Source organism: Eschrichtius robustus, chromosome 18, assembly GCF_028021215.1.
Source record: "Eschrichtius robustus isolate mEscRob2 chromosome 18, mEscRob2.pri, whole genome shotgun sequence".
Classification (NCBI taxonomy): domain Eukaryota; kingdom Metazoa; phylum Chordata; class Mammalia; order Artiodactyla; family Eschrichtiidae; genus Eschrichtius; species Eschrichtius robustus.
Genome location: NC_090841.1, coordinates 71,395,124 through 71,420,092, shown reverse-complemented (window position 1 = coordinate 71,420,092; position 24,969 = coordinate 71,395,124). Strand labels below are relative to the sequence as shown.

The window sequence follows — 24,969 nt, the reverse complement described above, 5'->3', positions numbered from 1 at the left end:
TACTTATTTAATTATCCCATTTTGATGGGCATTTCAGTTGTTTCCAGTCTTCTGCTGTTACACACAATACTGCTATGAACATACTTGTGTATCTCCCACATGTGAACATATCCTGTAGTATAAATTCACTGTCAAATTGCTCTCCATTGAGGCTTTTATCAATTTATACACCTACCAATAATATATGTGGGCCTATTTTCCTACAACCTAATAAAATTAGAAATTATCAAAATTTTCATGTTTGTCAAAATGTAGGTAGAAAATAGTATTTTAACTTGAATTTCTCTGTGTAGTTTAGCACATTTTGTCATTGTGCAGGAGCCATTTATATTTCCTTTGCTACAAGTCATCTTTGAACATTTTTTGCCTGGGTGGTTAGTATTTTTCATATTGATTTGTAAGAGTTCTTTATACACTAAGAATATTCCCCTTTTGTCACTAGAATAAGCTACAAACTTTCCCTCTGGTCTGCTGACTTCTGTATTGGCTTTACTTATGATGGTTTAATATTTTTAGCAGAAAAATTTAACTTTTTTTAGCATTACCTTGACTTATTTTCTCAGTAATTTTTTTCTCAAATGGACAATTTTATCAAGAAAACAAATGTTTTTGCCAAAGTGAAAGAATTCCATTTTTATACAATATTATGTGTTTCCATTAAAAAAATCCATTAACAGAAAATATTTTCCTCAAATAGGATAATATTTTTTGTTGCTTTGTCTAGGACAGCTTTAAAACCTGGGGGGAAAAAGGTCCAAGTGAAAAAATTACCTAATAAGAGAAGGAGTTTACATGATCATAACACTGAATTACTGTCACAAGAAAAAAAATGAAATAAATGTTTTAAATATAAAATATTGCATAACTTTGAAAACTTGCTTCAATTTTCTATCATTTATCATGTACTATAAGTAAATTTTCTAAACAGGATTACAGTCTTTTATTATAAGCCTCTAACAGTACTATGTATTCATTTTATTATTATTATTTTTGCCGCTCTGTGTGGCATGAGGGATATTAGTTCCCCAACCAAGGATTGAACCCTTGCCTCCTGCAGTGGAAGTGCGGAGTCCTAACCACTGGACCGTCAGGGAATTCCCCACTCTGGTATTCATTTTAAAATGCTACTACAAAAATGTTCTTTTCTTTTTCTGTTTGCCTACTGTACACTTAAGCCATAGATAAATTTTTATTAAAAAGCCTACCATAGGGCTTCCCTGGTGGCGCAGCGGTTGAGAGTCTGCCTGCCAATGCAGGGGATACGGGTTCGAGCCCTGGTCTGGGAGGATCCCACATGCTGCGGAGCGACTGGGCCCATGAGCCACAACTGCTGAGCCTGCGCATCTGGAGCCCGTGCTCCGCAACAAGAGAGGCCGCAACAGTGAGAGGCCCGCGCACCGCGATGAGGAGTGGCCCCTGCTCGCCACAACTGGAGAGAGCCCTCGCACAGAAACGAAGACCCAACACAGCCAAAAATAAATGAATTAATTAATTAATTAATTTTTTTAAAAAAAGTTAAGGGAAAATATATCCTAAAAAGAAAAAAAAAAAGTCTACCATAGATATAAATGTAATAGTTATCTGACTTTGTTTGCTATTGTCCTTTTTATGTTCAAGAATAAGAGTCTATTCTAAAAATTGACCATAGAGGCAAAGGGACAGATATAATAATGTTTTTTCCCTAAGAAGGGTATTTGAAAATTATTTCTTTAAAAGAACAACCATGGGGACTTCCCTCGTGGCACAGTGGATAAGATTCCGTGCTCCCAATGCAGGGGGCCCGGGTTCGATCCCTGGTCAGGGAACTAGATCCCACATGCATGCTGCAACTAAGAGTTCGTATGCCACAACTAAGGAGCTCACGTGCTGCAACTAAGGAGCTGGTGCAACCAAATAAATAAATAAATATTTTTAAAAAATAAAAAAATAAAAGAACAACCATGATTCTTACCATGTCCCTATACAAATTCCAGTAACTGCATGATTTAGCATTACTCTCTACAAATGGGATGAAAGAAACAGATTATGACATAGAATGCAGGTATAAACTCTACTGAAGATACATTTAAGGTTCCTTTCATTAATATTTGAAAACATAAAGAAAATGTTAATTTGTGCACAAGATTATTTATTGGTATACGCTAAGTTCATTTAATTCTTCATCTTAATGAAAATGTTACATAAAAATACTTAAATAGCTCTACTTAAATCCACAATTTCAAAATGTTCTCTAAATATCAAAACAAACTCTGGTGGAATGTTTTCTTAGTCAAGAAATCTAGAACAAAATGCATGGTGGTAGAACAAATGGGAAAGGGTTGGCTATATTAGAGAAAGAAAAACCTCAAACAATGCGTATATAATTATTTCTTATTATGCATTCATATGTAATTATTATTTTTTATTCTTATGTTCATCACCATATTCTTTCTTTGAGAAGAAAAATATAGGTTGGTAATTTCAATAATATGACTACTACAAAACATTTCCCTCCTTCCACCACAAGCATCTAAAGTTGAGACAATTTTACATCAACCAAAATGAACATTATTAAAAAAATGAAAGCACAAACAAAATCTTTTAGATGCAAAAAATCTTTTACCTATTTCAAACCTTGTATGGCTCTAAAAAATTATTACTTACTTGGACAAGACTGTAAAATCACCACTAAATATCAATATTTTGAATTTTAACATAATTTGAAAAATACGTTAACATCTACAAGAGGTAATAAGATACTAAAAATGCTTTCTGACAGTTATTCTTAACCAGTATCTCTAATTGTATACTTTGTAAAACTGTACATTGTGGGTGTAATACTGTGTGATTTATTCATGTCCTTGCAATGCCTTCTATGCTTCCTTTAAATGGTATGACTTGAGCCTCAATGTTCAGCAATCACAAAGAAAATTCCGCTTATCATGTGACAAAACTGTTCTGGCTAGAAGTAAGTGTATTATTCCTTATATTAACAAAGATTTATCCACAGTCTGACAGAGCTAATTTTCCATGTCAGTGCTACTATTTCTCAGAATTTTCTCTAGCAAAACTACTTTGTAAAGTTAGATACAGAGAGGTACTAGTTCACAGGCCTTGGAATCATACTGACCTGCATTTAATCTTAGATTCTACACTCCCAAGCTGTGTGACTTCAGCTACCTTACTTAGTATTTCTGAACCTCAGTTTCCAACTCTTCTGTAAACTAAGGCTAATAACATCTACCTTGTGGCTTACCACTATCTCATTTAGAACAACAAATGTAAAGTGCTTACCACAGAGGTTGAGACAAGGAACATACTCAATAGAATAGACCAGAGTAATCAGTTGCCTCATGAAAATACCTTTGAATAGGCTAAAATAAGTATCAAAAACAATAATACAACCACAAGACAAGGAAATCCTTTTCTCACTCTACTATTTCTGGAAAATAAATAACAATAAAGAAAGTAAATGCTCCCATGATAAAAAACTAAAATTATCTATAAAAGATGTCTGATTTTTCGACAAGCTTTGCTCTCCCATGCCACCACGTCCCAATGTTTTTCTTCACCTTCTTATACTCTGATTTAGAGGCAAGTCCTGGCTTATGTATAAATCATGTTCTAAATGGTTATTCATTAGTCATCTCTGCCATCTAGAACTTCTTCATCTCCCCCTACATCTTTCCTTTCCCCCAGGCAGTTCAGTCCTTAGCTCTCTCTTTCTCACGGATTTAATTAGTTGAAGGCACCTCCATTAAAGCATTTATCTCTGTATTTTAATCACTTTCAACTCTCCTTTACCATCATAAGTAGAGACTGTTTACGTGGATATCTCTAAGGGAAACTGCCATTAATTCATCTTTTTCCCCCCAAACGCAATACCATGTTCATATTAGCAAATTTTCACTGCTTCCTTGGGATGGATTTCTAGATGTAGAATTAGTAGACTGGAGAATATCAATGTGATCAAATTATTTTCAGAAAGGGTAAACAAACATATACTCCTATTTAATTTGTCTTTTAGTTGCTGGCATCTAGCCCGATAACTATTATTTGGAAAAATTATTATTTGAAATATTATTTAAAAGGTAAAATACATCCACCACAGTAACAAGGATATAATTAAGTCTAAAAATACTTACTTAAATATTCATGATAAAATACTCATGATAGAACTGAATCAAGGTTCTGGATAACCCAGGTGTTTAACCTTTTGAGGAAATGCGAGATTGTTTTCCAAAGTGGTTGCACCATTTTACACTCCCACCAACAGTGTATGAGGGCTCCAATTTCTCTACATCTTCATCAGTATTTGTTATTATCTGACTTTCTTATTATAGCCATTCTAGTGGGTGTGAGGTGATATCTCATTGTGGTTTTGATTTGCATTTCCCTGATGACTAATGATTTTGAACACCTGTGCATCTGCTTATTGGCAACTGGATATTTTCTTTCAGAAATGTCTGTTTACTCGGCCAGCACCGTGAGGGAGGCGGAGGTGGTCAGAGGGCGCCGCACGGGCAGCATCTCGGCCCATTCGGCCGCCCGGCGCCGAACTCCTTGGGGTTAGAACAGAGGCCTAATAGGATGGATCTGAAGAGCAAACAATAATGAGGCGGGGGGAGGAGAGAAGATGGCGGAAGAGTAAGACGCGGAGATCACCTTCCTTCCCACAGATACAGTAGAAATACATCTACACGTGGAACTGCTCCTACAGAACACCCACTGAACGCTGGCAGAAAACGTCCGACCTCCAAAAAGGCAAGAAACTCCCCCCGTACTTGGGTAGGGCAAAAGACAAAAGAAATAACAGAGACAAAAGAATAGGGACGGCACCTACACCAGTGGGAGGGAGCTGTGAAGGAGGAAAGATTTCCACGCACTAGGAAGCCCCTTCGCGGGCAGAGACTGCGGGTGGCAGAGGGGGGAAGCTTCGGAGCCACGGAGGAGAGCGCAGCCACAGGGGTGTGGAGGGCAAAGCGGAGAGGCTCCCGCACGGAGGAGCGGTGCCGACCAGCACTCACCAGCCCGAGAGGCTTGTCTGCTCCCCCGCCGGGGCGGGCGGGGGCTGGGAGCTGAGGCTCGGGCTTCGGTCGGATCGCAGGGAGAGGACTGGGATTGGCGGCGAGAACACAGCCTGAAGGGGTTAGCGCACCACAGCTAGCCGGGAGGGAGTCCGAGAAAAAGTCTGCAGCTGCCGAAGAGGCAAGAGACTTTTTCTTCCCTCTTTGTTTCCTGGTGCGCGAGGAGAGGGGATTCAGAGCGCCGCCTAAACGAACTTCAGAGACGGGCGCGAGCCGCAGCTAACAGCGCGGATCCCACAGCAACAGGGGCGCAGAGGAAAAAGCGGAGAGACTCCCGCACAGAGGCTCGGCGCCGAGCAGCGCTCACCAGCCCGAGAGGCTTGTCTGCTCCCCCGCCAGGGCAGGCGGGGCTTGGAGCTGAGGCTCGGGCTTCGGTCGGATCGCAGGGAGAGGACTGGGGCTGGCGGCGTGAACACAGCCTGAAGGGGTTAGCGCACCACAGCTGGCTGGGAGGGAGACCGGGAAAAAGTCTGCAGCTGCCGAACAGGCAAGAGACTTTTTCTTGCCTCTTTGTTTCGCTGCGCGCAAGGAGAGGGGATTCAGAGCGCCGCCTAAACGAACTCCAGAGAAGGGCGCGAGCCGCGGCGATCAGCGCGGACCCCAGAGACGGGCGTGAGACGCTGGGGCTGCTGCTGCCGCCTCCACAAAGCCTGTGTGTGAGCACAGGTCACTCTCCACACCGCCCCTCCCGGGAGCCGGTGCAGCCCGCCACTGCCAGGGTCCCGTGATCCCCGGACAAATTCCCCGGGAGAACGCACTGCGCGCCTCAGGCTGGTGCAATGTCACGCTGGCCTCTGCCGCCGCAGGCTCGCCCCGCCTCCTCCGTACCCCTCCCTCCCCGCGGCCTGAGTGAGCCAGCGCCCCCGAAGCAGCTGCTCCTTTAACCCCGTTCTGTCTGGGCGGGGAATAGACGCCCTCAGGCGACCTACACGCAGAGGCGGGTCCAAATCCAAAGCTGAACCCCAGGAGCTGTGCGAACAGGGAAGAGAAGGGGAAATCTCTCCCAGCAGCCTCAGAAGCAGCGGATTAAAACTCCACAAACAACTTGATGTGCCTGCATCTGTTGAATACCTGAATAGACAACGAATCATCCCAAATTCAGGAGGTGGACTTTGGGAGCAGGATATATTAATTTTTCCCCTGTTCCTTTTTTTTTTGTGAGTGTATATGTATATGCTTCTGGGTGAGATTTTGTCTGTATAGCTTTGCTTTACAATAGCTTTATTTTACTTCACTATATTATAGCCTCTTTCTTTCTTTCTTTCTTTCTATTGTTTCTCCCTTTTACTCTGAGCCGTGTGGACGAAAGGCTCTTGGTGCTCCAGCCAGGCATCAGGGCCGTGCCTCTGAGGTGGGAGAGCCAACTTCAGGACACTGGTCCACAAGAGACCTCCCAGCTCCACGTAATACCAAACGGCAAAAATCTCTCAGAGATCTCCATCTCAACATCAAGACCCAGCATCACTCAATGACCAGCAAGCTACAGTGCTGAACACCCTATGCCAAACAACTAGCAAGACAGGAACACAGCCCCATCCATTAGCAGAGAGGCTGCCTAAAATCATAATAAGGCCACAGACACCCCAAAATACACCACCAGACGTGGATGTGCCCACCAGAAAGACAAGATCCAGCCTCATCCACCAGAGCTCAGGCACTAGTTCCCTACACCAGGAAGCCTACACAACCCACTGAACCAACCTTAGCCACTGGGGACAGATACCAAAAACAACGGGAACTACAAACCTGCAGCCTGTGAAAAGGAGACCCCAAACACAGTAAGATAAGCAAAATGAGATGACAGAAAAACACACAGCAGATGAAGGAGCAGGGTCAAAACACACCAGACTTAACAAATGAAGAGGAAATAGGTAGTCTACCTGAAAAAGAATTCAGAATAATGATAGTAAGGATGATCCAAAATCTTGGAAATAGAATAGACAAAATGCAAGAAACATTTAACAAGGACGTAGAAGAACTAAAGAGGAACCAAGCAATGATGAAAAACACAATAAATGAAATTAAAAATACTCTAGATGGGATCAACAGCAGAATAACTGAGGCAGAAGAAAGGATAAGTGACCTGGAAGATAAAATGGTGGAAATAACTACTACAGAGCAGGATAAAGAAAAAAGAATGAAAAGAACTGAGGACAGTCTCAGAGACCTCTGGGACAACATTAAATGCACCAACATTCGAATTATAGGGGTCCCAGAAGAAGAAGAGAAAAAGAAAGGGACTGAGAAAATATTTGAAGAGATTATAGTTGAAAACTTCCCTATATTATGGGAAAGGAAATAGTTAATCAAGTCCTGTAAGCACAGAGAGTCCCATACAGGATAAACCCAAGGAGAAACACGCCAAGACACATATTAATCAAACTGTCAAAAATTAAATATAAGGAAAACATATTAAAGGCAGCAAGGGAAAAAAAACAAATAACGCACAAGGGAATCCCCATAAGGTTAACATCTGATCTTTCAGCAGAAACTCTGCAAGCCAGAAGGGAGTGGCAGGATATACTTAAAGTGATGAAGGAGAAAAACCTACAACCAAGATTACTCTACCCAGCAAGGATCTCATTCAGATTCGATGGAGAAATTAAAACCTTTACAGACAAGCAAAAGCTGAGAGAGTTCAGCACCACCAAACCAGCTTTACAACAAATGCTAAAGGAACTTCTCTAGGCAAGAAACACAAGACAAGAAAAACACCTACAATAACAAACCCAAAACATTTAAGAAAATGGGAATAGGAACATACATATCGATAATTACCTTGAATGTAAATGGATTAAATGCTCCCACCAAAAGACACAGGCTGGCTGAATGGATACAAAAACAAGACCCATATATATGCTGTCTACAAGAGACCCACTTCAGACCTAGAGACACATACAGACTGAAAGTGAGGGGATGGAAAAAGATATTCCATGCAAATGGAAATCAAAAGAAAGCTGGAGTAGCAATTTTCATATCAGACAAAATAGACTTTAAAATAAAGACTATTACAAGAGACAAAGAAGGACACTATATAATGATCAAGGGATCGATCCAAGAGGAAGGTATAACAATTGTAAATATTTATGCACCCAACATAGGAGCACCTCAATACATAAGGCAAATACTAACAGCCATAAAAGGGGAAATCGACAGCAACACAATCATAGTAGGGGACTTTAACACCCCACTTTCACCAATGGACAGATCATCCAAAATGAAAATAAGTAAGGAAACACAAGCTTTAAATGATACATTAAACAAGATGGACTTAATTGATATTTATAGGACATTCTACCCAAAAACAACAGAATACACATTTTTCTCAAGTGCTCATGGAACATTCTCCAGGATAGATCATATCTTGGGTCATAAATCAAGCCTTGGTAAATTTAAGAAAACTGAAATCGTATCAAGTATCTTTTCCGACCACAACGCTATGAGACTAGATATCAATTACAGGAAAAGATCTGTAAAAAATACAAACACATGGAGGCTACACAATACACTACTTAATAACGAAGTGATTACTGAAGAAATCAAAGGGGAAATCAAAAAATACCTAGAAACAAATGACAATGGAGATACGACGACCCAAAACCTATGGGACGCAGCAAAAGCAGTGCTAAGAGGGAAGTTTATAGCAATACAAGCCTACCTCAAGAAACAGGAAACATCTCGAATAAACAACCTAACCTTGCACCTGAAGCAATTAGAGAAAGAAGAACAAAAAAACCCCAAAGCCAGCAGAAGGAAAGAAATTATAAAGATCAGGTCAGAAATAAATGAAAAAGAAATGAAGGAAACAATAGCAAAAATCAATGAAACTAAAAGCTGGTTCTTTGAGAAGATAAACAAAATTGATAAACCATTAGCCAGACTCATCAAGAGAAAAAGGGAGAAGACTCAGATCAATAGAATTAGAAATGAAAAAGGAGAAGTAACCACTGACACTGCAGAAATACAAAAGATCATGAGAGATTACTACAAGCAACTCTATGCCAATAAAATGGACAACCTGGAAGAAATGGACAGATTCTTAGAAATGCACAAACTGCCGAGACTGAACCAGGAAGAAATAGAAAATATAAACAGACCAATCACAAGCACTGAAATTGAAACTGTGACTAAAAACCTTCCAACAAACAAAAGCCCAGGACCAGATGGCTTCACAGGTGAATTCTATCAAACATCTAGAGACGAGCTAACACCTATCCTTCTCAAACTCTTCCAAAATATTGCAGAGGGAGGAACACTCCCAAACTCATTCTACGAGGCCACCACCACCCTGATACCAAAACCAGACAAAGATGTCACAAAGAAAGAAAACTACAGGCCAGTATCACTGATGAACATAGATGCAAAAATCCTCAACAAAATACTAGCAAACAGAATCCAACAGCACATTAAAAGGATCATACACCATGATCAAGTGGGGTTTATCCCAGGGATGCAAGGATTCTTCAATATACGCAAATCAATCAATGTGATACACCATATTAACAAACTGAAGGAGAAAAACCATATGATCATCTCAATAGATGCAGAGAAAGCTTTTGACAAAATTCAACACCCATTTATGATAGAAACTTTCCAGAAAGTGGGCATAGAGGGAACCTACCTCAACATAATAAAGGCCATATATGACAAACCCACAGCCAACATTGTCCTCAATGGTGAAAAACTGAAACCATTTCCACTAAGATCAGGAACAAGACGAGGTTGCCCACTCTCACCACTATTATTCAACATAGTTTTGGAAGTGTTAGCCACAGCAATCAGAGAAGACAAAGAAATAAAAGGAATCCAGATCGGAAAACAAGAAGTAAAGCTGCCACTGTTTGCAGATGACATGATACTATACATAGAGAATCCTAAAGATGCTACCAGAAAACTCCTAGAGCTAATCAATGAATTTGGTAAAGTAGCAGGATACAAAATAAATGCACAGAAATCTCTTGCATTTCTATACACTAATGACGAAAAATCTGAAAGTGAAATTAAGAAAACACTCCCATTTACCATTGCAACAAAAAGAATAAAATATCTAGGAATAAACCTACCTAAGGAGACAAAAGACCTGTATGCAGAAAATTATAAGACACTGATGAAAGAAATTAAAGATGATACAAATAGATGGAGAGATATACCATGTTCCTGGATTGGAAGAACCAACATTGTGAAAATGACTCTACTACCCAAAGCAATCTACAGATTCAATGCAATCCCTATCAAACTACCACTGGCATTTTTCACAGAACTAGAACAAAAAATTTCACAATTTGTATGGAAACACAAAAGACCCCGAATAGCCAAAGCAATCTTGAGAACGAAAAATGGAGCTGGGGCAATCAGGCTTCCTGACTTCAGACTATATTACAAAGCTTCAGTAATCAAGAGAGTTTGGTACTGGCACAAAAACAGAAATATAGATCAATGGAACAGGATAGAAAGCCCAGAGATAAACCCACACACATATGGTCACCTTATCTTTGATAAAGGAGGCAAGAATATACAGTGGAGAAAAGACAGCCTCTTCAATAAGTGGTGCTGGGAAAATTGGACAGATACATGTAAAAGTATGAAATTAGAACACTCCCTGACACCATGCACAAAAATAAACTCAAAATGGATTAAAGACCTAAGTGTAAGGGCAGACACTATCAAACTCTTAGAGGAAAACATAGGCAGAACACTCTATGACATACATCACAGCAAGACTCTTTTTGACCCAGCTCCCAGAGAAATGGAAATAAGAACACAAATAAACAAATGGGACCTAATGAAACTTAAAAGCTTTTGCACAGCAAAGGAAACCATAAACAAGACCAAAAGACAACCATCAGAATGGGAGAAAATATTTGCAAATGAAGCAACTGACAAAGGATTAATCTCCAAGATTTACAAGCAGCTCATGCAGCTCAGTAACAAAAAAACCAACAACCCAATCCAAAAATGGGCAGAAGACCTAAATAGACATTTCTCCAAAGAAGATATACAGATGGCCTACAGACACATGAAAGAATGCTCAACATCATTAATCATTAGAGAAATGCAAATCAAAACTACAATGAGATATCATCTCACACCGGTCAGAATGGCCATCATCAAAAAATCTAGAAACAATAAATGCTGGAGAGGGTGTGGAGGAAAGGGAACACTCTTGCACTGTTGGTGGGAATGTAAATTGATACAGCCACTATGGAGAACAGTATGGAGGTTCCTGAAAAAACTACAAATAGAACTACCATACGACCCAGCAATCCCAATACTGGGCATATACCCTGAGAAAACCATAGTTCAAAAAGAGTCATGTACCAAAATGTTCATTGCAGCTCTATTTACAATAGCCAGGACATGGAAGCAACCTAAATGTCCATCGACAGATGAATGGATAAAGAAGATGTGGCACATATATACAATGGAATATTAATCAGCCATAAAAAGAAATGAAATGGAGGTATTTGTAATGAGGTGGATGGAGTTAGAGTCTGTCATACAGAGTGAAGTAAGTCAGAAAGAGAAAAACAAATACAGTATGCTAACACATATATACGGAATCTAAGGAAAAAAAAAAAATAGGCCATGAAGAACCTAGTGGCAAGACGGGAATAAAGACACAGACCTACTAGAGAATGGACTTGAGGATATGGGAAGGGGGTGGGGTGAGATGTGACAGGGTAAGAGAGTGTCATGGACATATATACACTACCAAATGTAAAATAGATAACTAGTGGGAAGCAGCCGCATAGCACAGGGAGATCAGCTCGGTGCTTTGTGACCACCTAGAGGGGTAGGATGGGGAGGGTGGGAGGGAGGGAGATGCAAGAGGGAAGAGAAATGGGAACATATTGTATAACTGATTCACTTTGTTATAAAGCAGAAGCTAACACACCATTGTAAGGCAATTATACTTCAATAAAGATGTTTAAAAAAAAAAAAAAAAAAGAGAAATGTCTGTTTAGGTTCTTTGCCCATTTTTATATTGGGTTGTCTTTATTATTAAGTTTTAAGTGTTCTTTAAGTACTTTAAATACAAGTGCTTCACTTGATATATGATTTGCAAATATTTTTTCCCATTCTGTGGTTTGTCTTTTCAATTTCTTGTTAGTATCCTTTGAAGCAAAGTTTTACATTTTGACAAAGATCAATTTATCTATTTTTTTCTTTTATTGCTTATGCTTTTGGTGTCAAATAAGAAATCAATGCCACATGCAAGGTCATGAAGATGTACCCCTATGTTTTCTTCTAAGAGTTTTCTTGCTCTATTTACATCATTTATCCATTTGGGGTTAATTATTATGTTTTTTTTTTGGCTGTGTTGGGTCTTAGTTGCACCACGCAGGATCTTCATTGAAGCATGCGGGATCTTTCGTTGCGGCACGTGGGCTTCTCTCTAGTTGTGGCATGCGGGTTTTCTCTTCTCTAGTTGTGGCGTGCGGGCTCCAGAGCACGTGGGCTCTTTAGTTTGTGGCACGCGGGCTCTCTCGTTGAGGTGCGCGAGCTCAGTAGTTGTGGCGCGCGGGTTCAGCTGTGCCCCGCGGCATGTGGGATCTTAGTTCCCTAACCAGGGGTTGAACCCGCATCTCCCGCATTGGAAGGCGGATTCTTTACCACTGGACCACCAGGGAAGTCCCTTGGGTTAATTTTTTTATATTAACTCACTACGAGGTAGGGACCCAACTTCATTCTTCTACATATGGATACCCAATTGTTCCAGCACCATTTGTTGAAAAGATTATTCTTTCCCCACTGAATTATTTTGGCACCTTCGTCAAAAATCACTTGACCATACATTTATGGATTTGCTTCTGGATTCTCATTTTTATTCTACTGATCTGTATGTTTCTTTATGCAAATACTACACTGTCTTGATTTCAAGACAATTTTGTAATAAGTTTTGAAAGGGGGAACTAAGTTCTCCAACTTTGTTCTTTTTTTCAAGATTATTTTGGCTATTCTGGATTCCTTACATTCCTATTTGAATGTTAATAGTATCACCTTGTCAATTTCTGACAAAAATAAAGCTTGGATTCTGATAGGAATTACACTGAATCTGTAGACCAATTTGGGAAGTACTGCCATCTTAATAATTTGTCATTTAATTCATGAATATGAAATGATCTTTATTTATTTGGATCTTAATTTTTTTCAATAGTTTGTAGTTTTCACAGTATAGGTTTTGTATTTCTTCTGTTAAATTTACTCCTAAGCATTTTATTCTTTTGATGCTCTTGTTAATGAAATGGTTTTCATAATTTTATTTTTGGATGGTTCATTGAAAGTGCACAGAAATACACTTGATTTTTATATATTTATTTTGTATCCTGTACCCTTGCTAAATTTGTTTACTATTTGTAGTAGTTTCTTAATGGGTTTCGTAGAATTTTCGACATACAACAACATATAATCTGCAGAGATTTTTTTAATAATATTCAGCAATTATAGTTGGTTTGCTGCTGTTCCAGAAGTGAATCTTTGCCATTTAACTTTTTTTTTTTTTTTAATTTATTTTTGGCTGCATTGGATCTTCGTTGCTGCGCACAGGCTTTCTCTCTAGTTGCTGCGAGCAGGGGCTACTCTTCATTGCGGTGTGCGGGCTTCTCATTGCGGTGGCTTCTCTTGTTGCGGAGCATGGGCTCTAGGCGTGCGGGCTTCAGTAGTTGTGGCGCACGGGCTCAGTAGCTGTGGATTGCGGGCTCTAGAGTGCAGGCTCATTAGTTGTGGCGCACGGGCTTAGCTGCTCCACGGCACGTGGGATCTTCCAGGGCCAGGGATTGAACCCGTGTCCCCTGCATTGGCAGGCAGATTTTTAACCACTGCACCACCAGAGAAGTCCCGCCATTTAACTTCTAATATAAATTTTATCAATACAAAACTTACTTGAAATTGAAAGAATGAAAGGATTGTGACTGTAATTTAAAATGGTAGCGAAGTTTTATGCCTATCAAAAAGTTAGCTTTTGACCTTTATTATAAGAAGCAAAAAAAAGAAAAAAAAAACACATTTAGGAAAATAAACCGAAAGAGTTTTTAAAAAACCAAAGTATTATTTTCCTTGACCTTAATACTAAATGTTATTTTAGATCATTTAGATTTTTCTTTATAACCATTAGCACAAAAATTACATTGATATGCCAAAATTCAATAATCTAAAGATTCTGATTATTCTTAAGAAGCAGTTTACAAGGTCTGTAGAAAAATGTCTATCAGTGGATCACTGTAACAAAGAATATCTAATTCAATATCTAGGATCATATATAACTTTTTCCTAGTTTATTAGTAGTTAACATGAAATATTGGACAAAAATCTTTTTTCAGTGCATGTACAGTGCTCATTTTTTCATCTTTGGGAAGGCCAAATTCCTAAGCTAATTTTCTTCACATCAAGAGTACTCTGACATTTTTCTTCAAAGTGAATTGTCTTCAATATGAACTTAGTCCATCATCTTTAAGATAAACACATTAATCTTTTCTTTTATCCTGAACTATTTTGAGCAGTTTTGTGTTATGCAGAATAAAAGAGAAGTGGAAAACATCTTGGGAATCCAGAAGGGAACCATGAAAATATTATAGATAAAAAATCAATTTGTTTTTTACATTTATGAGTTTATCATCTTAATAAGCTAAATAATATTTCAACTTTGTATTTACCAGGTCGTATACTTCTTAATTCTTCTATTCATTCTGACACTTGTATTCAGAGTTAGAATAAAAACCTAAAACACATAAAATACTTTGTCTTCTACTACTACTTCACTGCTTTCTTTATTTCCCCGAATTTTCATCCTCCCTACTTTAAAATTTTTTTCACTAAAATACTAATTTGCATTGGCTTGTATCAAATTTGTAATGAATTCTGACAGAAGGTGTCAGAATTTTCTTCCTTTTAAAGGCTAAATAACATTTCATTTTATGATATAACACATTTTATTTACCCATTCACTTGTCACTGGACCCTTGGGTTGCTTCCACCTCTTGGCTATTGTGAATAAGGCTGCTAAACATGAGTGTGCAAATACCTCTTCAAGACCCTGCTTTCAAGTTTTTGGATAAACACCTAGCAGTGGAATTGCTGGATCATATGATAGTTCTATTTTTAATTTTTTTGAAGAACCACAATACTGTCTTCCACAGCAGCTGCACCAAGAGTGCACAAGGGTTCCAGTTTCTCTCCTCTTCACAAGCACTTATTATTTTCTGGAGTTTTTTTTTTTTTTCCCCCTTCTTTTTTTAATGGTGGCCATCCTAACTGCTGTGAGTTATCTCCAATTATAGTTTTGATTTGTGTTTCCTTAATGATTAGCAATGTTGAGCATCTTTTCATGTGCTTGTTGGCCATGTGTATATCTTCTTTGCAGAAATGTCTATTCAAGTCCGTTGCCCATTTTTATATCAGGTTGTTTCTTCAGCTGTTGAGTTCTTTCTATATTCTGAATAATATGGAAATATATCACATATATGCAAATATTTTCTCCCATTCCACGGACTGCTTTTTCACTTGTTGACTTTGATGCACAAAAGTTTTAAATTTTGATGTAGTCTAACTTATCCATTTTTCTTTTGCTGCCTATGCTTTTGATGTCATACCCAAGAAATTATCATCAAATCCAACATCATAAGGCTTTTCCCCTATTTTCTTCTAAGAGTTTTACAGCTTTAGCTTTTACATTTAGGTCTTTAATACATTTTGAGTTAATTTTGCATGAGGTGTAAGGTAACGGTCCAACTTCATTCTTTTGCATGTGGATATCCACTTTTCCCAGTACTATTTGTTGAAAAGACTGTCCTTTCCTTATGGAATGGTCTTGGCACTCCTGTCAAAAATCATTTGATTATAGGGACCTCCCTGGTGGCACAGTGGTTAAGAATCTGTCTGCCAATGCAGGGGACAAGGGTTCGAGCCCTGGTCTGGGAAGATCCCACATTCCGCAGAACAACTAAGCCTGTGCGCCACAACTACTGAGCCTGCGCTCTAGAGCTGGTGCCCCACAACAAAAGAAGCCACCACAATGAGAAGCCCTCGCACCGCAACAAAGAGTAGCCCCCGCTCGCCGCAACTAGAGAAAAGCCCACGCACAGCAACAAAAACCCAATGCAGCCAAAAATAATAAATAAGTAAATAAATAAATTTATTTTTTAAAAAATCACTTGATTATATATCCAAAGGTTTATTTCTGGCTCTCAATTCTATTCTATTGGTCTATGTGTCTGTCTTACTAGTGTACCACAGTTTTGATTACTGCAGTTTTGTAATAAATTTTGAAATCAGGAAGTGTGAGCTCTCCAACTTTGTTCTTCTTTTTCAAAACTGTTTTAACTATTTGGGGTCCCTTGAGATTCCATATGAATTTCTGGATTTTTCTTCTATTTCTGCAAAAAATCAGTTGGGATTTTGATAGGGATGACACTGAATCTGTAGATTGCTTTGGATAATATTAACATTATAGCAACATTAAGTCTTCCAATCCATGAACATGAGATGGCTTTCCATTTATTTGTGTCCTCTTTAATTTCTTTCAGCAACATTTTGTTGTTTCCAGTGCACAAGTCTTTGTCCTCTACGTCTTCAGTTTATTCCTAAGTAATCTTATTCTTTTTGGTGCTATTGTAAATTGAACTGTTTTTGCTTTGTGTATTTTTAAATCTTACATAAATGGTATCATTAAGTATATATATTTTTCACAATTTTCTTTTTCACTATTATTATGGTACATGAAATGTTTCACTATTATTATGGCACACTGAAGTGTAACAACATGTACAAGAAAGACACATGATACCTTCAGGACAGCTGTCACCGCTGGGGAGGAAGAGGCAGATGGGATGATGTAAAGAAGAGATTTAGCTGTATCTAGGGGTGTTTTTCTGTTGTAATAGGAGACCTGTATAGCAGATTTGTACATTTGCTACATTTTCCTCATTTGAAATACCTTATCATTTTTTAAAAATTTTTAATAAAAGAACTTTAGAAAACGTGAACACATTACTGTGAGGTAAACAAATACGTACTACCTCTTGGGTCATTAACCTGGACTGTCACCTCCAGGCTGATTAATTTTCCGTTGATGTGGCAGAGGGTGACACTATTCAGCTTGTCTCCTTTCATAATACTGATGTCAAATGAAGCTCAGTCCAAATACAGTTAGGAAAAAGGGATATACTATCAGAAATACTCCATTTTTATTAGGTTTGATGCTTCTGATAGTAGCTAAGCCAATACATACAGGAAGTAGTTTTTGATACTATATATCAAGGTGGATATTTTCCAGGGAAATTCTTAATGCATCAATTTTGATGTGTTTTTTAAATAAACCTACTTTCTTCATGAGCTAAAAAGTAAAACCGGGGGTAATTCTACAGGAAAAATTCAGAAGACACCATTTGAGCTGTCAAGCCAATGATCTCTACTAGCTTTCCAACACGGAATCTGAAACAAGCACAACGAAATAACAGCTCTAAGAAGTAATCTGGGCAGTTTTCTTATTAAGGCAAGGCACTGCTTAGAGAAACATTGTATCACAGTATCAGATTAAGAATAACACTTCAGTGGTGACTCAGTAGAGAACTGAAAATTATGCTAAAGTCTACATTTCTGTAGAGTTAACCTTCCCTGAGGAAAATGCTACACTATAATATTTTTTACTATTCAATACATGTAATTTGTTACTCAACCTGATGTACAGTTAAGTGTCCACTTACAAAGCTATTTTTTAAAATAATCAGATAGAAAGGAGGAACATAAAGAGCCACATAAATTCATATAAACTATATCATAAGACCATTGTTTATCATAGTTTTCGTTTTAAGACAGTTGTGGGAAATATCTTTTAGTAACAAATGCTTTAGCAATTTTGGCATACAGAATGAATCACAAAATTTAAAGACAACCAAGGAGACCACCCTTAATTCAGGAATTAATCTCATTTACCTGTGACTCTGACGACCACATAGAATGTCACCTTCTCCAGTGTAACAGCCTCATACTTAGCTAGCACACATTAGGTATGTAATAAGTATGTGCTGAATAAATGAATTCTCATTAATTCTTGATGCAGTATTTTCTACCTGGGATCAAGAATCTGCCGTATACTTCAAGCCTCTCTGGGTGTTGTTTCAATGAAATTATATTATTTTGATTTTCATATCCTGTTTAAATCTTTGGATGAAAAGTCATTTTCCCCCCAATAAAATGACATCTCAGTGCAACTTAGCCATGAGAGGAGAAATGTAGATTAATATTCATTATACTAACTTATATACTATATATAATGAACATATAATATTCATTATACTAACTGTATAACTATATAGCAGCTTCTGCGGGTTCACGCTGAAAGTAAAAAAGGACCCAAGTTATAATAGTAACTCTTGGGAATTCCCTGGCGGTCCAGTGGTTAGGACTCGGCACTTTCACTGCTGGGGCCCGGGTTCAGTCCCTGCGGGGAACTAATATCCCACAAGCCGTGTGGCTGGCATGCATGCATGAATGAATGAATGAATGAACGAATAAATAAATAACAGTAACTCTTCATGGTATTTTTCTGGCAATCTTAAGCCACAGAATTTAAACATGTCATTCATACCACAGAAGATCAATCTTAAACTAAAGCAGTTCTGTCATGGATACTATCCAAGGGGTTTAAGTTCTTCTAAACAAAAGGAATGTCACTGTCAGGTAAATTTAGCCTAAAGAATGTCTCACAACATGAAATCTCAAGAAAATGTTATATGAGGCTTCAGATTACTTGTTTTAAAAGAAACACAGCTATCATACATTTGGAATTATCATTAAAGATGCTCTTCTCTATAACAAAGGCAAAAGTATTATTCTCAATAACAAAAGAAAAATCAGGTGTCAGGAAGTGGGTTTAGAATGTGGCTAAGTCTGGGAATACATTTCCTCTTTAACATAAGAGACAAAAATTTCCATTTACGTTCAGCTTCCTAAAGAAGATGAAACAGATACATAGCTATGTCTCAGATTCAAAAGACGAGACTCATGGAACGTGTTAAAAATTGTTTTAAATATTCACAGGTAATTTCAAGATTATCAAAAATAAAAAAAATAAAACTCACAGAGAATGTTGGCCCACTGTTGGATGCTACGACATTATAAACTTCATCATGCAGTTTTATTGAGAGCTCCCAGTTGGCCACTTGTGGTTTTACAATAGGCACTCTGAAGTAGAAAGAAAAGAAAAAGAGTTAATAATTTTATATTATTCTCTCTCAGTAAACTGATTTTCCTTTGACATTAAGTGTACAGAGTAAAACCGCCAAACCCTGCATTTCAGAACATTTTATTTCACAAGGTTCTATCCTTGGAAAAAAACTTTAAGATGGAAACTAGAGAGATTAAAAACAAAAAAGCACACACACACACACACACACACGCACACAGAGAGCGACACTCCAAAGACAACAGCAGTCATTCTGAAATAATTGTGGTACCATCACCTCGTCTATGAATTTGAGCTGCTTAATTTTGACAGTCCTTCAAAAATTAACCTTCTTTAAGCAATGTTAATTTCTTTTCAATATTTGGTCATTGTTCAAGACTGCTTTTAAAACCTTACAATGCTAATCTTTTCTTTTCTTCCAGGTTGAGTTATAATTCGTATGCAAAAAACTGCACATGTATACAATTTGATGCATTTGGACATGTTTATTCACTCATGTTACCATCACCACAATCAAGGTAATAAATATATCCATCACCTCCAAAAGTTTCCTTGTGCCCAACTGTTTTGTTTCAGTTTCTTGTTTGTTTGTTTGTCTGGGTGAGAAAACAACATCAGTGATGCTAGTCTTAACACACAGGTCTTTTCTTGTGAATGATCAATATTACGTGCTCCAGAAAAATGGGGACAAGCAGCCAGAGACAAAAAACATTTTTGGAATACAAATGTTTCTCCCAATTTTTTTTTTTTTTTTTTTTTTTTTTTTTTTTTTTTGGCTGTGTTGAGTCTTCGTTTCTGTGCAAGGGCTTTCTCCAGTTGCGCAAGCGGGAGCCACTCTTCATTGCGGTGCGCGGGCCTCTCACTATCGCGGCCTCTCTTGTTGCGGAGCACAGGCTCCAGACGCGCAGGCTCAGCAGTTGTGGCTCACGGGCCTAGTTGCTCCGTGGCATGTGGGATCTTCCCAGACCAGGGCTCGAACCCGTGTCCCCTGCATTGGCAGGCAGATTCTCAACCACTGCATCACCAGGGAAGCCCCCAAATTTTTAAAGTAACAAAATTTTAATGATTTCTGAATTAACCTAATTTAAGTATGGCATATTTACATTATTTATAGTTGTGAAGTAATATTGACTAAGCACTAAACATGTAGTATCAAGACTCTGGCTTAATTCTTAGTTCTGAAAAAATGTTGCAGGCTACGTTTTAATTTAACACCCCCCTGAATTTCAAAGGAGTCTCTGTGTAGTCAATAAAAAAAAGTCATAGTCAAAAAAAAAATTATGATTAGAATCAAATCACCTCTATAGAGTCACGATGTCTAACGGAGGATGATTAATAAATTTAGGTGAATATTTGTATTCAGCACACTACTTACTGAATTATTTTCTGAAGATGAAGAAAATGTTTTTAACACTACATCGATAAAAATTAAAGTTTAAAAAAATGCATAAACAAATCAAGACTAATGCACACTGTAGGCCTGGAAGATTCTTTTTTGGCAATCTGAAGAGGATCGTTTCAGAGGACAGAGCTTCACGCATGAGAGCTTGAAAGAACAACAGGGGAGGAGAGAGGAGGGAGAGGAGGAGGCGGGAGAGAGAGAGAGAAGGCACATGGGGCGGAGAGGAGGGAAAGGAGGAGGGTGACTCCGCAATCCAGCGTGGCCTCTGTTGGCATCTTGTCCACAGGGCATCTGTTTGTTCATGTTTGTCTCCCCCATTGGCCTGTGAGCTCCTAAAAGCCCAAGATCATGCCTTATTTTATATCCCCAAACCTCAGCACAGGCTGGGGAGAAAGGGCTGAGGGGGAAAGTGGGAAAGAAGCAGTGGAGCACCCACTAGGTGCCAAGCCCCTCCCAGGAGACGCCGTGTCTCCCCAGGGACACGGCGTGAGCCTCGAGCTCCCAGGCTCCCCCGGGCGGCCTGGGACGGTGTGCATGACCTCACTACGCTCACCTGGTTCAACTTCAAATGAGCTTAACACCCCATCCTCTCAGGAGTACTGCGACGACAGAAACCACCTCACAGCTAGATTACTGTGCAGCCTGGCTTTCTGGACTCCGCTATCCTCGATAATTAGATCACTCTCCTGCTCAAGACTGTTCCATGGTTTTCTATTTTACATCAGGTTAAACCTTAATTAATCAACCTATCATTCAAGTTTCTTAAAGAATAAGTCCCCACTCTTTGCATTTAATTTTATTTCTGATTATTCTCTGACTTGTATATCTAGTTGGGCCAAGGCCTGAAACTCCTTCACAAACCAAACTGAGCCAAGCTGACATGAGCGGGAGAACGAAGCACAGTGGTTACAAACTCAGGCGCGAGTGACTTGCCCAGGTTGGTAGAAAACCCAGCTCTGTCATTAATCAGCTCTGACCTTGAGCAAAAGTCTGTTTCCTTATGTATAACATTAAGATATAATAGCGTCTGCATCATAGTGATGTATTGAGGATAAAATTAAATAATGCATATAAGTGTTCATTTTTATTATGATGATTAGTCCCAACTCTAGGCCTATACTCTTGTTTTCCCCCATAACTGAAATCCCATTAAGGAAACTTTAAATTCCTTCTCTCTGCTTCTCAAACTAACAGATTTTTCAAAAAGAATATTTATCGTCCTCACCTAATTATAGTACAAACTTCAGTGATCTCCTTTCTACTTAACCTCTAGTATACGCTTAATACTTTTCACAATTCAGTGGCCCAATAAGTCTTTCAAGTAAATGTGGAGCCCAAGTTCCCAAGAGGCTTCTTGGGAAGTTGTTGATCCTGACATCCTGTTCGAAAGCAGAACACATTTTCCCACAGAAAGCAATCTTACAGATGGTGGCGAGATGTAGTCGCCACTCTTTGGAACCTAACTACTATTTATTTTTCCACTGTTTTATTTTGATCCACATCTGTTTCATATGTTTTAGAACCTGCCCCAAGAGGACCTGTAGAGAGAGCATAGGCTCTTCTGAGTTGAAATGCTTAGGTCTAATCTCAGCCCGTTCCCTTAACTAGCATTGTACCAGGAGCTCATTCAATCCTTTTGAACCAAAATTTCCACACCTGTAAATTAAGGATCAGAGCAGAGTTGGTGAGGTAACAGGGGAAAGCTGCTGCTGCTTCTGAGCATACAACTCCTGAAGCAGCACTTTTCTAACCATATAGAAAGAGGCTTCTCTGTGAAAGCAAGACCTTGAGACACCAAGAAAAGAGGGACAAACCGTGGAATCTCTTTATATGAGTTCACTCTTCTACAAACAAAGTTTGCTAAGATTCCTTCTGGCTTTACATAAGTTTGAAAGTAGTTTGTTTTGTTTTGTTTTTGAATAAAATGGATGGGGTTGGGCATATATGCCCAATATAAATATCAATAAGCTCTACAATAGAAATAAACTATAACTATAAAGATAATAATACATATCAACCTGAAAGTATATGTGCTATTTCTGCAAAATTACTGAAACCAGATTAACAAGAATTACTTCGAAACAATGAAATTAACTCCACCAGCACAAACATGTCTATAATGATAATAATTACCTAAAGTTATATTTTAAATTTTAAAAAAGAATTATATTTCTTCACTAAATCCAAAACAGTCTCAAAGAAGATTTTATGAACAACTCTCTGAAAGGGGGGGGAGGGGCGGGAGTCTTGGAGCTTTACTCAACTCACTGTAGTAATGATATACAGAAAAGAGCCCCCTCTACTGAAGTGTCTGTCTGTCTAGTGAAAGAGGCTGATATCTGATCAAAAATTTCATCTATGTGACTTATTAGTTAACTGGAAAGCTGATACCATTTAAGCTACTACTTCAAAAACAAACAAACAAACCAGTAAAAAGGAATTCACATAAACAGCTACTCACAAAGCAAATCAAATAACAGCTCTTACCCAGACCTGTCCACTTTGATTATCGTCAGCCAAATGAATATGCTCAATTAAACTAAATTTTTCTACATTTTATGGTAAAAAGCTGTCAGCATTGTCACAACTGTTAACGCTAATACATTTCAACTTATTGGAATACTTTACTCAAAAAGGTGCAAGGAATACTGACTCAAGTATGTTGCTATTGCATGTCATTTGTTAAAGCAGATTTTGTGTAAACATAACTAACAGCATCTTTAGTTATCAAGGATTATAAGCATCTCAAAACCGTAGTATCAGACACTCAGAAATGCTGGTTTACAGTTGTGCCATTACCTATTTAGGAGTGAAATACTGAGTTAAAACAATGTTAGTGGTCAAAGAATCATTAAGCAATCCTTCATCATAACTTTCACAGTGGGTGGTCTGTAAAATGATCAAGAATAATATGCTGCATTCCACGGCTGCAGAGGTCAGCTTCTGCATACAAATCTTTGCAGGAAGAAAAAGGCCTTCAGAAAAGTGGGCCATTCATCTGCACCAAGTTCAGAGAATTTCCAGCACGGTGAAAAGATATGTTATGCAAGCACATAGATGTATTCAGTGGGGGTAGACAGAACCAGCTACATGGAGACTACAAAGGAGCCCTCCCATGGCTCATGAATAAGTCGAGGAAATGATCAGAAAAAAAAGGAGAGAGATGTTTAGACAGATGGCCCACTTAAAATGCCTGAGACAGGGCATAAGCAATTTTAATGAAACTTTAGATCTAGCATATGAATTGCGTCTTATTTCCTCCAGGAAAAAAAAAAAAAAAAAAAAAGACCCAAAGAAGACAAAAATTCAACAATTTGCTGAAAAACCCACTTTTAGCAAGTTGGGATGGAGGAAGAGTTTTATTAGTGTGATAAATTCACATAAAATTCTTCACAAAGCCATCAGCTATCAAAATGAATATACAAAGCATGGAATGAACAGATTAAAAGAATTTTAAACAGAAGTCTACTGCCAAACCAAACAAAAATCTAAGCCTTATTATGTGAGAACTTACAACACTCCAACATTAAAGTTCACTGCAGAAGAAAGATAAAAGCAGCATTTTCAGAGAAACTCTTCAAAGCTAGAACTTGTCATAGTGGAGGAATAGACTTCTGACTGTATGCAGTTTAAAATGTGTACATTAGAATGTAGGAGACTGTGTAGAAGAATGTGTATCACAAAATAGTGCTAGAAAGAGTTAAGGAACGTTACCAAGTCTGGAGTCTTAGCATTACACAAATGACACCTGAATCTAGAAATGGATAGTATGACTTATAATCTTAAACACATTTTAATATTATGCAAACCCTATTTTCTTCTTCCACCAATAAGGGTTTATGGTTCTCAATTTGAACTTTGGGCACAACTAGTGAAGAAAGGCAATGATGGTGGTGATTAACCATCACCCCTGCAGGCCCTAGTGTCTGACTGATTGATCACTGACCACAAAAGCTACATGACCTTTACAAGTTACTATACTCCTTGTGCCTCAGTTTCCTTATCAGTAAGACAAAGACAATAAGAATACTTAATTCACATGTTGATTAAATGAAATAAAAGGTATAAAATGGTTAGACTGGTGCTTGGCACATAAAGGCTAAATAAGAGACACTATCATCATTATCATAATTTGGTGCAATAATATCTGAAGTCCGCCTCTATTATTTCAACAACTTGTTGTTCAACATTAATATACAATTTACATACAGTGAAATTCAAAAACCTTAAGTTCCATCATTTATCTTCCCCACAACAGTTCAACAATAGCGTCACATAAACAAACTTCAAAAATATGCATTCTCGTGTGTGGTTTTTGC

At 38.2% G+C, this 24,969-nt stretch overlaps 1 protein-coding gene across 5 annotated transcripts in view; it reads right to left on the bottom strand.

Moving 5' to 3' along the window:
• Positions 1-24,969, bottom strand: part of PCCA (propionyl-CoA carboxylase subunit alpha) — a 373,607-nt gene that overhangs the window by 120,004 nt on the left and 228,634 nt on the right. For all 5 annotated transcript variants that reach the window (XM_068526624.1, XM_068526626.1, XM_068526625.1 and 2 more), the window contains one exon: positions 19,145-19,247. In XM_068526624.1, coding sequence (XP_068382725.1) covers positions 19,145-19,247 — 103 coding nt within the window. The remainder of the gene's footprint in view (positions 1-19,144; positions 19,248-24,969) is intronic.